The sequence below is a fragment of the Lynx canadensis genome, chromosome B1 (genome assembly GCF_007474595.2).
Source record: "Lynx canadensis isolate LIC74 chromosome B1, mLynCan4.pri.v2, whole genome shotgun sequence".
In the NCBI taxonomy this organism is placed as follows: Eukaryota; Metazoa; Chordata; class Mammalia; order Carnivora; family Felidae; genus Lynx; species Lynx canadensis.
Window position 1 is genome coordinate 105,038,723 of NC_044306.2, and position 15,642 is coordinate 105,054,364.

At 38.7% G+C, this 15,642-nt stretch overlaps 1 protein-coding gene across 5 annotated transcripts in view; it reads left to right on the forward strand.

Moving 5' to 3' along the window:
• The window catches only part of PDE5A (phosphodiesterase 5A), a 142,110-nt gene that overhangs the window by 97,462 nt on the left and 29,006 nt on the right, over positions 1 to 15,642 (forward strand). For 4 of the 5 annotated variants that reach the window (XM_030313153.1, XM_030313156.1, XM_030313155.1 and 1 more), the window contains exons 12-14: positions 7,188 to 7,334; positions 12,411 to 12,536; positions 14,105 to 14,199. In XM_030313153.1, the coding sequence (XP_030169013.1) occupies positions 7,188 to 7,334; positions 12,411 to 12,536; positions 14,105 to 14,199 (368 nt within the window). The remainder of the gene's footprint in view (positions 1 to 7,187; positions 7,335 to 12,410; positions 12,537 to 14,104; positions 14,200 to 15,642) is intronic. The other variant, XM_030313157.1, reaches the window with a different exon arrangement.

Sequence of the window (15,642 nt, forward strand, 5' to 3'; positions counted from 1 at the left end):
AGTTTAAAAGACAAAAGTAATAAAAATTTTCTATATCTACAATAATTATTCAAAGAATACACAAAATATGTGTAAAATATGATGTCAAAAAATGTATTGGGGAGAGTGAAAATCTAATGCTTTAGAATGTGCTTGAACTTTAGTGACCATCAACTTAATACAGACTGGTATATACCTAGGAAGTTATATATGAACTTTATGGTAACCACAAATGAAATGCCTACAATAGATATACAAAAAATTGAGAGTAAGGAATAAAAACATGACCCTAAAGACAGTCACAAAATCATACGGGAAGAAAGCAAGAGAAAAAGGAACAGAGAACTACAAAAACAACCAGAAAACAATCAACAAAATGGCAATAAGTACATATCCACATATCTGTCAGTAATTAAATGTAAATAGACTAAATGCTCCCATCAAAAGAAATAGGGTGGCTGAATAGATTAAAAAAAAAAGACCAACTTATACATTACCTACAGAGACTCACTTGAAATGTAAAAACACACACAGGGGTGCCTGGGTGGCTCAATCAGTTAAGCATTCAAGTCTTGATTTCAGCTCAGGTCACGATCCCAGGGTGGTGAGATTGAACCCTGCATCAGGTTCTCTGCTGAGCATGGAGCCTGCTTAAGATTCTCTCTCTGTCCCTCTGCCCCCTCCCCTGCTCTTTCTCTCTAAAAAAATAAAAGCACACATAGACTGAAAATGAAGGAAAGGAAAAAGATATTTCATGCAGATAGAAGCAAAAAAAAAAAAAAAGCAAAATAGACTTTAAAACAAAGATTGTAACAAGAAAAAGAAAGACATGACATAATGATAAAGGGATCACTCCAACAAGAGGGTTATCAAGTGTCTTTTCCAACCACAACTGTATGAACTAGAAATGAATTACAAGAAGAAAAGTGGAAAAAATACAGACACATGGAGGCTACACAATATGCTACTAAACAACCAATGGGTCAGTGAACAAATCAAAGAGGAAAGAAAAAAATTCCTAGAGATGAGTGAAAGAGTCGGACGCTTAACTGACTGAGGCACCCAGTCACCCCCAATGGCATTTTTTACAGAACTCAAACAACTAATTCTAACATTTGCATGGTACCACAAAAGCCCCCCAATAACCAAAGCAACCTTTGGAAGGAAGAGCAAAGCTGGAGGAATCACGCTTGCTGTTTTCAGACTATACTACAAAGCTGAGTAATCAAAACAGTTTACTACTGGCAAAAAACAGACACGTAGACCAATGCAACTGACTAAAGAGTGCAGAAATCTGTGCTCAGGAGGTTTGAGGTCAGGAGGTCAATCAATGTATTGACCTATGGTTAATTAGTCTTCAACAAAGAAGGTAAGAATATACAACGGTTAAAAGACAGTCTCTTCAGTAAATGGTGTTGAGAAAACTGGACAGCTACGTGCAAAAGAATGAAACTGGGCCATTTATACTATATACAAAAATAAACTCAAAATGGATTAAAGACTTAAAGGTCATAGTGGAAACCATAAGACTCTTAGAAGAAAACATAGTCAATAAACTCTGACATCATCTGTCTCCTCAGGCAAGGGCAACAAAAGCAAAAATAAACAAGTGGGACTATATCAAACAAGAACGGTTTTACATAACAAAACCAAAACAAAAAGGCAGCCTACTGAATGGAAGAAGATATTTCCAAATAACTTGTCTCTAGCTGTGAAAGTCCTAGATGGCATCTTCTTCCAATAGAAGGTGCTTCCTCTCTATTGGAAACCTGTTGTTTAGTGTAGCCACCTTCATTAATTATCTTCACTAGATCTTCTGGAGAACTTCCTGCAGCTTCCACATCAGCACTTGCTGCTTCACCTTGCACTTGATGTTATGAAGAATTTTCTTTCTTTAAACCTCATGAGCCAACCTCTGCCAGCTTCAGACTTTTCTTCTGCAGCTTCTTCACCTCTCTCAGTCTTCACAGATCTGAAGAGTTAAGGTCTTGCTCTGGGATTAGGCTTTGATTTAAGGTAATGTTGTGGCTGGTTTGATCTTCCATCCAGACCGCTAACGCTTTCTCCATTTCAACAAGAAGGCTATTTCACTTTCTTATCATTTGTGCCTTCGCAGGAGTAGCACTTTTACTTTCCTTCAAGAACTTTTACTTTTCATTCTCAACTTGGCTAACTAGAGCATGAGGCCTAGCTTTTGGCCTACCATGGCTTTTGACATACCTTGCTCACTAAGCTTAATCGTTTCTACCTTTCGATTCAAGTGAGAGATGTGCAGCTCATCCTTTCACTTGAACACTTAGAGGGCACTGCAGGGTTATTAATTGACCTCATTTCAATATTGTTGTGTCTCGGGGAATAGGGAGGTCTCAGGAGAGGGAGAGAGAGAGAGATGGTGGAACAGCGGGCTGGTGAAGCAGTCAGAACACATACCACATTTACCGACTAAGTTTACCATCTTATGTGAGCACAGTTTGTGGTACCCCAAAGCAATTACAGTAGTAATATCAAAGATCACTTATCACAGATCATTATAACACATAGAATAATAATGGGAAAGTTTGAAATATTGTGAAAATCACCAAAATGTGACACAGAGACATGAAGAGAGCAGATGCTGTAGGAAAAAATGGTGCTGACAGATTTCTCGATGCAGGGTTGCCATTAATCTTCAACTGTTTAAAAAAACAGACAAACACAATGTCTGCAAAACGCAGTAAAGCAAAGTATGCCTGTAGTTCACTGAAGAAACCAAAACTAAGCTAGAACCCTGGCCGCAACGGGAGCAGAGAAGTATATTTTTGAGTTTTCTAAACTCTTCAAAAAAATGAAGGCTCACCAGTAGAAGGTTGAAATAGATGCTGATGGAGTCTGGCTATAGTATCTCCCAAAGGGATGTACCAGTGAATGTTTCCCTGGTGCAGCTGGGAAGGATAAGAAAAGAACTAGCTATATGAAAACTTGGGGGGATGCATTCTAAGTGGAGGAAAAACAGTTAAAGAGGCCTGGAAGTGAGAAAGAGTATTAATCAACCTTAAAAACAAATGGCAAAAGTATAGACCTCCGCCCCCCACCAAAAAAAAAAACAAAACATGGTGATTTCAGGAAACTCAAATTTTCATTTAGAGCATTACTACACTAAGTAAAGAGGCTGCCACATACCCAGTCTAATCCTCCTCTACACTCATGCAGAGAGTGGTCCTCTGTTTAGCCAGGAGTTGTGGAAGATTCCTTTCTCTCATGTGTCAAGAAGCCTGACAGTGACACGAATGTGGAATCGAGCATGAAAAACACAACATAGCCACAACAGCTACGGTGCATCCATCCATTTACCTTAAATGATGAGAGGGTCGGAGAGAGAGTTGAGCCTGGTACAGGAAGGTCAGTGGCAAGATTCAGGTGCCCCATACAGGGTGGCTTCTGGTTCCAAAGGAGAAGACAATAAGAGGTCCTGGAGTCCTGTGGCCAGAGAGATAAATATACCATAAATTCAGAATATTAAACCTTAGAGACACTCTAGTCCACCCCTACCCCTTCATTTTACAGGTGAGAATTTGACAGAGTGGTTGAACATCTTGTTGAGGGTGATAAAGTCTGTGGAACATCGGGACTAGAACCCCTTAATAGCAAACATACCGTTTTACCATGTGCTTCACTTTAAAGCCCCTCTTTTCATGGTCATTATCTAATGCTGAAATGCAAATGTGGTAGCTAATCTAGGATTTTGTTAGCTGGTGGTCAGTTTAACATTTAGCTCCATATCCGTCAAGATGGTGTTCAGAACAACTGCTTTTGAGTAATGATGGCAGAGAAATTAAAGTATTTTAAAAATTCTGAATACTACTACTTCCTTTAACCCAATCCAGCCCTACTCCCAAGGATGTGTTTCGTTCCACCCTTAGTGAATTTCACTGCCAAAGTTGGTTGTGTTTTTTAAAAATTTTGCAAAAATGGTGAAAAAGAGCCACAGCTTTAGAAAAGAGGATCATAAAAAACAGGAAGTCATAAAAACGTGACTTAAATGAAGAATCCCCTCTAAAGTGTCATGAAAGCTAGCCTAGTTTCTTCATTAGTTTGAGTGGCAGATCCAATTATAGAAGAAAAATGATATTATACTATTGACCTTTTTACCAGATTGAATCTTTAACCCACTGGGCTTCGTGTACTTTTTGCATTCCATATTTGGTTATTTTTGACACAGATTAAACTCCCAACTCTAGAAGAGCTCAACGATATTTGAATTAAGCAATAAAATATCTAAACACTGTTGCCTGGGGAGTCACAGGCATTATGCTTCCATGTAGAGGAATAACCGGTATTTGTTGGGATTAGATGGTATGATAGTTGAATTGGATTATGCAACCAGAAGACACATACACATTTATAAAATGTGCTTTATAAAATCTTTTTAAAAATGTTATTTCTGCTAGTCTTCAATACCACGATGCAATAAGTTATATTATCCCCTAAAGTCACTTAACAAAATAAGGTGTCACTAAAAGAAGCGATTATGAAAATCCAGAATTATATATAACATAGCCTATCCCAGAAATACCACAAACCCTATTCTCTGCTATTAGTAAACTGTAGAATATTTTGTTTTATAAAATGGGAAGTAATATTTACAGGTAATATGTTTTATCTAAAGTCACCTTTATCCCAAGACCTTTCGAGAAAAACGGAAAGTTGAATTGTCTTATGATGGTCAAAGAAGCAGTTTACAAGGGCTATAAATGACATCCAACTTTCTTATGGCTTGTTAGCAATCAGTTCTGAGAATTCTGAACCCATGTATCACTGACCACCAGGTTCTGAAGGAAAATGTTTATACATCCCCACTGGATCATCTCTGAAAGGTTGAGTCGGTGGTGTGGTGTGATAGAACAAGCAAAAGATTCTTTTCTCTCACTAGAGGGTTTGGGAATTAGAGTGTCAAGGGGAGAGGCACAAGCTGTGTTGGCTGCCTTTGTCCCATAGCTTTTAGAATATCCTTTGTGGAAGGAGAGAAAGAAAACTTCTTCCATAAGAATAATGGTGCCCTAAGGAAAAAACATCTGTTCTCTTGTTGAGTGCAGTCTGTTTAAGGGAAACAGCAGCAATCTGCCTCGAGTTAAAAGGTGGGCTTATTCCCACCTCCACACTTCTGAGCTGCGCTCCAGTTGACTGCTGCAATCTCTGATGTCGGAGGCCGGTGTAAACAATGAAGCCCTTTATCTAAACATTTAAATCCTCCTCTCTTCCCCTGTTTCAGCCCACGCAGTAGCCTGTGGAATTGACTTAACAGAAGGCATATTTTCTCGTGAATTTTGGGCTTGGGAAAAAATTCTTAGTTTGGAATATGAAGAGGGGGGCATTAACTTAAAGTTTAAACATGCCTGGTATACATGAGTACAATATAAAGGTCAAGCGAGCAGGAGAATGGGCTAGCACCCCAAGATTGGTTGGGGAAAGCTGTGGATTGCTTCATGAGATTTTATTATTTTGATCTTTTTACTTCCCAAAAGATGGAGGTAAAGTGGAGTAGTGATATCCTAGATACTCATAGGAAAAGTAAGAGGTTTGGAGGGAGATGAGGAAAAGACATTAAGGGGAAGAAATCGGGTTCAGATTTCCTAATTTGTCTTCTCTCTGCCTGGCACCAAGTTAAAGCCTCTTTTCATCAGGTAGATTGCAGTCCAATCTGGCTAAAGCAGTTGAAGTGCTGGGAGGGGATGGTCAAGGGGGTGAAGGAATGGGGTTCCTGCATGTTCTGATGCCCACAGGGGCCTGATAGGAAATCTAAGAGACGAGCCTGAAAGTTCTGCTCAGTCTGAGGGAGCCAGGTGCCCTGGCCTTGGCCAGTGTTTTCATGAGAATTGGGGCTCGGAATGGCCTGATTTTTCCGAAGCCAGAAATCCTTTTTTGCTGTCGTTGTTAAAATCTCCCAAATTTTTAAATAGTATAACAGATTGGAATGTATTTGCCAGGTCGGCTAGTTTTCCAACTCAAGTTAATGGGCTTCCCCCTCTTTGGAGGTTTTGGGACCTTAAAACTGGAACTTATGACTCATAGAAAGTGAAGGGAATAAAATTTTTCCCTCTCACTCATTTAATAAATGTTCATGTCAAGAAATACCAAAGCTGTATCCATCAGTAGTCACAGTGGATACAAAGATGGGTACAAAGATACAGTCCTGCCTATAGATCCCACTGTACTTAGGAGACAGATAAACGGGAAATTACATTATAGTGAACTTCCTGTAATTAAACAGGTATTCCCAAGGTGGGGTCTGCTCTGAAGGGCATCCAGTCCTTTTTTGGATGGGAGCTGTGTCTTAAAGGAGTCCATCAGTTAAAGAGAGTAGGTACTTTATCGGAGAAGCAGGAGGTACAAAAAGCAGGTGAAAAAGAGCAAGGTATATGTGAAGAATTCAGGGGTGTTTACTACAATTAAATGATAATCGAATCAAAACCAATGATACTAATTAAAAAACAGATCCTCCTCCAAAAAACAAAACTGGCTTCTCAAGACCCATCCCAGATCTCCTGAGTCAGAATCACTGAGGTATTTTTTAGTAGGCACTCTAGGTGACTCATGACCAGGCTTGGGTGACTTCGTCTCTAGTAGAGATGGTGTCAAATCTGAAAATAGGATAGTTCGCCTGGATTCGAAGCTGGGCTCCATTCCTTAACTAGCTGGCTATTATGGGTAAGGCAGTTAGCCTCTTTGTGCTTAAAGCTTCTGTACCTGAAAAAATAGAGCTAGAGTATCAACTTAATAAGATTGTCTTGAGAATTCAATACTTAGAACATTATCGTTATCCTGCTCACCACTTGATTCCCAGCCCATAGTACTGGGACAGGTCCAGAATAATTACTCAGTAAATATCTGCTGAATGACTAAGACTAAGTGGGTATAAACGGGCCAGATCACTGGAGTCCTTAGTTTTGCTTATTGTTGTAGGTACAACCTCAGAGTAGTCACCATCTCTCCTCTACCTAATCTTCCTGGAACCGTATTAGTTACTCACCCCTCCCCCAGTGATTCATTTGAAAAGCAAAACCAAAAAAGAAGTAGCTCCTATACCAAAAGATTTCTAGAGTACACATTAGAAAGAAAAAATAAACACAATGCACTATTTCCCTGTAGTAAAGTGAGAAAACTTTGTGAATCACTGCTGCTTTATAAAATTAACAGCTTTATTTCATTTTGTTCTTCTCTCTTCACCTAAGGCTGCTGTTGTACCATCTGCTCAGACACTTAAAATTACTGACTTCAGTTTCAGTGACTTTGAGCTGTCTGACCTAGAAACGGCACTGTGTACAATTCGGATGTTCACTGACCTCAACCTTGTGCAGAACTTCCAGATGAAACATGAGGTAGGAATAAGTCATGTCCTTTGGAAAAGTGAAAAGTGTGTGTGTGTGTGTGTGTGTGTGTGTGTGTGTGTGTGTGTGTTAAGAAAGAATTAGTATGAATAGGGATTTTTAAGTCTCAGCAATTAATATACTGTCACCTAATGCATCCCTGAGATTTTCAAAGAAAAATGATCAACCCTAACAAGACACGTATTGGATTTTTACTATGCATCAAACACCAGGTGGAAGAATAGGGGACATTATCCCCAATAGTGGGAGCAGGATGTACAAAGCCAGGAGGACAGAGTGGGGATGGGCTGGGAGCCTTAGTGGAGGGGGAGTGAGAGTGGCAAAGGAAGCAAGTGGAGAGGAAGGTTACGATGCAAATCATATGTAACCTTGTAAGCTGTTCAGAGGAATTTGGATTTTATTCTGAAAAACAGTGGTGAGTCACTGAAGAATTTTAAACGGAAGTAACTTGATCTCATTGCAGAGGTTATGATCACACAGGCCAGGGAAGGACCAAAACAGAGTGAACTCCTTTGGAAATAAGGGAATACAGGCACTTGATGTGAAGCCAAGCTTGTGGTTCGAACAAGAGGGGTTACCTCTGTGGGGTGTGGATGAAAACCGATTTTAACCCCTGTTGATTACTTATTCACCTCTCAGAAAACAGCAAGACTTCAGGCAGAATCTTCTAATACCAGCTGCAGAGTGCAGGGAAAATCTTCATAATGGCTATGTGTATTAGCATCAAAGAATAAGGGAGAATAGAAAGGATTGTTTGAAAACAAAATGTAGTAATTTACCTTTAAAGTTGTTTTTTTTTTGGTTTGTTTGTTCTTTCCCTGGTCAGTTGAATTTCTAGTCTTCTTATACAGATTTCCTGTCTGGAAATTTAAATACCTTGAAGGCCTCTACTATTTAGCAATCCATTAATTCATAAAATGAAAATTTATTAACATAAACAGTGTACCCAGCACTGTGCTAAGTATTCATTTGAGCGAAGAGCTGTCCTGCTCTCAAAAGCCTCACACAGTTAGGAATGAAAACTCAGGACTAATAGAGCTAACGGTAATATAGTGTCATTTATGGTATTCTTGGGGTATTCTTTCTTAAATTTAGCCAAAGTTTCTATTACTCTTGGATGAAAACAAAGAACTACTATCTGTGAAGTCTAATTAATACTTCACTCTTACTAGAACATGTTGATTAAGGGATATCATGTCATTTGATTATTTCAAGAAAGCCCTCAAGAAAGGTTCTCTGGTTGTTATTGTCTCTGTTTTCAAATGAAGAAATTCAGATAGCATGATAAGAGTAAAAAGGTCATGAATTTTGAGTTATAGCCCTACTAGTGAGTAGCTCTTATTTCCTTAAGCACTTAATCTCTCAAGTTCTCGGTTTCAGTCTGTTGGTTGGGGATAATGGTATGACTTCCTTATGAGGGTCTTGTGAGAATGACACATGCATCGATGTGATTGTCTGTTTGTATGCATGTGTATTTGTGTAGATGGTGTTTTGCTGCTTAACACAGTACCTAAGACAGTTGTAGAGTACATGTCACTTCTTCCTTCCTTCAGCCAAATTTGACAATGGTTGTATCACCCCATCCAATTTCTCCACTATAGGTTATAGGGCTCATTTAAAAAAAATTAATGTTTATTTTTGAGAGAGAGAGAGAGAGCAGGGGAGGAGCAGAGAGAGAGGGAGACACAGAATCCAAAGCAGGCTCCAAGCCGTCAGCACAGAGCCCGACGCGGAGCTTGAACCCACCAACCATGAGATCATGACTTGATCCCAAGTCGGACCCTCAACCCACTGAGCCTCCCAGGCGCCCCTTATAGGGCTCATTTTTAACAGCCTTTTCTATTAATGGAATAAAGACCTCATTTAAGGCCAGTTCTAAATGTGAATCTCGGTTCTGCTTCTTGCTAGTTACAGGACCTTAAAAAGCAAGATAGCATTTCAAATCCCTTTCCATTCTCAGATTTCCTTACTTTAAACTAGCAATGATGCTGTTTAAAGGGCCTGGCCAGAACAAAGGAATGTGATCCTTTTACTTGTTTATGAAATTCTTATAAGTTGACTTATTTCTTAAAAACCCATACGTTTTCAGATAGCATTTGAGTGTCGCATATGAAGATAGTCACTCAGAATTTCTTTAGCAATCTTTATTTTTACCTTTCCTTCAGTTTTTGACTATTAGGCAGATACTTTTCCTCTGTGTCTCATTCATTTACTCTCCTTTTCTGTTTGATTAACTACTATTCTGATTCTGGCAAACATCAATTTGAATAGCAGTCATTCTGATTGACCTTCCTGCCTTAGTGACTCTTCTGTCATGTTTATTTCAGATATTCTTGTCAGTATAGTTTTAGGATGATAAAATTAAAACGTTATTGCTGGTGAGGATGTTAGCATCATGACAAAGAATATTTCCTACTGAAAGATATGTCAAGTCTTCATGTCTCTTCTTGGCTTCCAGATCTTGAGTCACTCTCCTATTAACACCACAACCATTGCTCTTGCTCATCTATGAAATGGACTCTTGACTCAACTTGAACAAATCTGCATGTGCTGTGCTTATTTTCACATTCTGTCTGTTACATGTCATTCCTCCTGAATGGACTGTCCCACTTGAAAGTCTGCCCCACTTCCTGCCACAACATGCTTTTCTCTTCCTCAGAGCCTGACTCAACCTTAGGTTTAACTTCACTCCACTTGGAGTACTGTTGAAAATTTGTTTTCTCGATTGGATTTATTTCCTTTATATGTGCACTTTTATTATTTTCACTACTGATTGAGCTTCTTGAAGGCAGGAACTGAGCTATTTTCTGTTTCTTCTCTTTCTCCCAGAGCATTTTGAGTCTGCCACCCAGGACTTAGGAAGCCTCTGTAATTGTTGGAGACTGATTCAGGGTATTGAGCATGCTCCCTAGAGTCATCCAAATTGCACATAATTATTCAGTAGTCCTGTACAAAAGACTGTATTTCAGATTTGAACATGCCAAGCATGTCCATCAAGCACTGAGCCGATCTGACCATAATTTTCCTAAATGCTGTTAAGAACATCCTGATAGGCCTATAAATATAGACAGCAAACTGCTGGTTGCCAAAGGGAAAGGGGTTGGGGGGATGGGCAAAATGGGTGAGGAAGAGTAGGAGCTACAGGCCTCCACTTATGTGTGGAATGAATAAGTCACAGGAATGAATGGCAAATCATAGGGAATACAGTCAGTAATGTTGTAATAGCATTGTGTGGTGACAGATGGTCGCTACACTTGTGGTGAATACAGCATGACATATAGAGAAGTACTATGTTGTGTACCTGAAACTAATGTAAAATTCTATGTTAACTATACTCAAATAAAAAAATGTTTTTAAAAGATCTCCTGATAACAGAATCTAAAACTGTATTTAAATCTAGTTTCTAACTATTATCTCCATTGGATGACCCAGTTCTCTTAGGCCCCTCTTGTTAGAAGCATAACTGAATAGTCCATCAGGAATTGTATTTCATAAAGTCATTTTGGTCATTATTTAACATTATATGATATGTGTGCATATTTAGTTGCATCTACAGATGTATGATTAGTAAAGAGATATGTTCATAGGTTAAATTTCTGTGTTTTCCTGCATATTTTCCTTGAGTATTTAATTAATCACCAGTAATTTTCTGTAACACTTTACAGTTTCTAAGCATATGAAAGAAAGTTCTTTAAGCTCTTACTTAAAGTTCTGCTAATAAGATGAAGCTATCATCTTTCTAGCTGATTTTGTTCAGAAATGGTCACGATGAAAGAAACTGCAATATACTTGGTATTAACACATGTCAGTCGTAGTCACACAGAAATCCTCTGCTAAGTATGGTGACTTGGAGGTTCAAGAGCTATGGGACATTAGGGTTGCTTGTTATCAGAATTCCCTGTGAACTGTGTTATAGAACAGGAACAAAAAGACCAAAAAAGAAAAGGAAGGTTATGAGAGCACAGATTTTCTACCAAATCCCATGTAAGCAATTTCTACCAACAATGAAGAAACCTTGTTTTTGGCCTGCTTCTGCAGCCAGTCATTCTGTGTTGAATATTGTTAAAGCAACATTCTTTTCCCTGGTACTTTTTCCATATCCCAGGGCAATGCTTTTTGTGTTTGAAGTATCTCCAGGGATATACGTAGGAAGAAGTACATATTTATTTTTACGGATCCCCTAAAGTATAGTAAATCATTCAGAATGGAAGAGAGGCAGACTCTGATGCTAACACAAACAAAAAATAACCATGCTCAGGGCCCGTGAGTCCCTGGGGATCTTACTGAATACACTACTTAGAAGTTGAATTAAACCCAGCTTTTGAGATTTCCGAGGTCTGTCCCTTTTTTTCCATCTTTTAAAATATGTCTTTTTCATGTGGACCCCAGGGCTTTATTTTACGTATATATTTAAACATTACTTCTTGGTAACCAAGCAGTAACTCTGCCTGAATATTTAAGCGTAGTTTAAAAGGGACAAAAGACTTGCTGATTGCATCAGGACTTGGAGCTCCATTTTGTCCTTGGACGTGTGCTGTATATGTTAGCCCCCAATCCACCCCTGACAGCCTTGCTCTGAATTGAAATTGCAGAGCAGAATTAAAAATTGTTGCAGAATTAAAAACTGGGAGCATGAAAAGAACTTGAGAGTAGCTGTTTCCATGGCTCTCTAGAAGTGAATTCATACATAACGGACCATTTGGACTCTCCTAATTGATGGCACCTGAACACAATATCTTTTAAAAAGCTAGTCAGTGCCCTCCCTACCCATGCCAAAAATACCCTAGAGCTGTCTTGCATTTTACATCTCCTTTAGTTAGCATGGTGGTTAACATGGTGGGCTCTGAAGTCAGATTGCTCAAAATTGAATTTTAGCCCCACCCTTTGCGAGCAATGTGACCTTGGGCAAGTTACCTTTCTGAAAGTCGGATTCCTCACCTGTAAAATGATCAAAGTAGTAGTGCCTCCCTCGGAGTTATGAGGGTTAGATGTAAATGCTTTGGAACATAGTAAATGTGTGATAGATGTTAACAAGTATTGTTACTGCTTATGCTTTATTCCCTAAAGGTTCTTTGCAGGTGGATTTTAAGTGTTAAGAAGAATTACCGGAAGAATGTTGCCTATCATAATTGGAGACACGCCTTTAATACAGCTCAGTGCATGTTTGCTGCTCTAAAAGCAGGCAAGATTCAGGTACTTTTGAGAACCATTTTTATATTTAAGACCTTTTCTTGCTTTAGTGGTAAAGTTTACAACATATTCTTTCAAGGTTTTTTTTTTTTAATGTGCACTAATGATGATTGGAATATTTATTGCCAGATACAAAATAAATTACATCTTATTAATTGAAGAAGACTAGCATGGCAAAATACTTAGTTATTAATTTTCTTTCATATGTAACCTAAATGGCATATTTTTTTAAATCTTTAAAATTACTTCACATTAAATTTAATAGTCTTTGGGCAAAGAAATACATTCTCCAGAGGAAATTTCTACCGTATAAGAAAAATAATCAGATTTCTCGTGTCCACATTCAACCTGTTCCATAGTAGAATTCCTCAAAATCCACCCACGTGACTTCATAGATAGGTCCAGGGTTCTCTATCGCATTTTCTCTGGAGCCCTCAGTTAAATCTTCTAAGTACTATGTCATGGAAAGTGTTTTCATATCATATACATTGACCATAGGATGTTACAAGGAAGATCAATGCAGGGAACATTCAAGTAATTCATTGTTTTCCAGGCCAAATTTTATCCATATCTCTGTCCTTAGATTCTAACTTCAGTGGGAATTGACTAGTTATTCTAGGTAAGTGATTCCAGGCATCCATCATATCACTGCTTTTAATTCAGAGCTTCCATGCTCTTTTTTTTTAAAGTAAATTCTAAAAATGGTATCCTCTGTCTCTACTTCCCTAGGGTGCACACTGGCTAGAGCTAAGAGAAGGAATTGTTGTCCAAGAAGCCATATGCAATACCATAGTAGTATTTTCCTGCCATAGCAACGTTTGTAAGAAATAGGGTAAACTTCTTTTGAGCTATGGAAAGGCCATCAGGATTATACCACTGAAAACTATCCTTGCTTTTTATGAAGAATAACAAAATCAGGATCTTTTTCTCTGTCATCAACATACAACATGGCGAGTTGAGAGTTTCCAGCAGAGTGGAGCTGATAATTTCAACTTATTTTCTTACTGATGAAGGAGAACAGTAGTGTAAATAATACAAATGGCAGATATTACAAAAATAACCTATGTTTGGCTTTAGAATATATTGTGCAACTTTTTAAAGCCAGATTTTCATTCCCAATCCTCTTACTTTCTATTGTTTTGCTTACTGTTCACATTGTCTGTGTTCCTTAGGGATACAACAACTGCTGGCAGAGAGTGAGAGCAGCAGAATCTTCAGGGAACCAGAAGGCAGAGAGACAACAATTATTTAAAGTTTATTTTGATTATTCCACATACATGTAGATAATTAAGAGTTAATGGTATTTACTAGAGGTGGACAGATTATTGATTGTTGGAGGCATTTCAGCTTGTTCTGGTGAGAATGACATTTGTAATAATCCCATTCGAAAGACAAAGTACCACTTGCTGCCTGCAGACTAGGATTCCAGCATGAGTCCTTTGCAACCATAAATAAGCATATATGAAAAGCTAGTCGGAAACACAAATACATGATTGGTGAGAAGAGGTATTCTAATGAACTTCACCAAATTGCCTTTCTCTTTCTTTCCTCTCACGTCTTTGGTCATGTAGAACAAGCTGACCGACCTAGAGACACTCGCCCTGCTGATTGCTGCTCTCAGCCACGACTTGGACCACCGTGGTGTGAATAACTCTTACATACAGCGGTAAGGCGCGTCTTCCCCAGTAAAAGAAGAAAATGTTTCTTTTAAATTGTAGGGATGTCTTTTTTAAAGTAAGACCAACAGCAAAATTTGATGGTACCACATTTCAATTGATCGGGGTCCTACAACATACTCTGGTTGTATTCGAGTGAAATGGAAAAAAAAATAGTGTGAATCCAATGTTGTGTTGGTAACATTTCTGGCCTAAAGCTCAGAAAGTATGTTTGTTGAGAATCTTATTTCATTAGATAATTACCAAGAGTTTTGCTTTAGTGTATGCATACCCAGCTTAGGAGCTTCATTAGAAAACTAAGTCTGGTTCAAAAGAGGTGGAATTTTATCCTGGACTAGAAAAGGTAATATCTGAAAAGTGCTTAGCTCAGTCCTAAGTACTTAGTAAGCACTCAGTAGAAGGAGGATTTTGGTGTTAGTGGAGACAGTGCAGCACAATGTTGGCAATTTGGGGCTCTGCATTCAGGCTGGATTCGAATCCTGCCTTTGCCATGCAGTTCCCGTGTGACCTTGGGCAAGGGAACTTATTTCTCTACTTTTCTCTTGTTTTCTCTATTATTCTCTATTCTCTCTTATTTCTCTCTTTGATTTCCTGATTTGTAAAGTGGAGATGATAGCGAACCTACCTCGTAGGGTTGATGTAAGTTTTAAAAGATAACACATATCAATATGAGGCGGAATGTGCAGTGCATTTTTTTTATTTCTTTTAATGTTTATGTATTTTTGAGAGAGAGAGAGAGAGACAGAGTGCGAGCAAGGGAGGGCAGAGAGAGAGGGAGACACAGAATCCAAAGCAGGCTGCAAGCTCTGAGCTGTCAGCACAGAGCCTGATGCGAGGCTCGAACTCACGAACCACAAGATCATGACCTGAGCCGAAGTCAGATGCTTAAGCGACTGAGCCACCCAGAGGCCCCTGTGTGGTGTATATTTAAGTGTTAAGTCTTAGCAGCAGATGCTAGTGATAGTCCTATCACCATCAGAAGCCTGCTTTCTGGCTGGTTTTGGAAGTAGATACTAACCCTTGACACAAGTGTTTCAGGCTCCCTTATGGGCCATGCTTAAAGTGACATTTGCAATGACAAATGAGATGATAAAGGTGACATCACTTTTCATCAGAGTTTTGAGCCCCTGTGACATGTTTATTTTCTTGTAGCAACTTAGTTGAAAAGCCTACATCTTAATGGCAGGATCTCTTACTACTTAGCATTTTTCTAAGTATGCAAGTGATTCAACTAATGGATAGATCTCTTAAGGAAATTCCAGATGTCTGATATCTTGAGGGAATTTCAGAGAGCTCTCTAATCACATTCCCTTTATCTAAATAAATGGAAAACTTCATGTAGAAAGAATTGTAGTGATGCAGCAACTGTGTCCTCTGCTGACCTTTGATGGGAAAAGATATCAAGCTCTTGCCTGAGTGTCAGAGACTGGCTC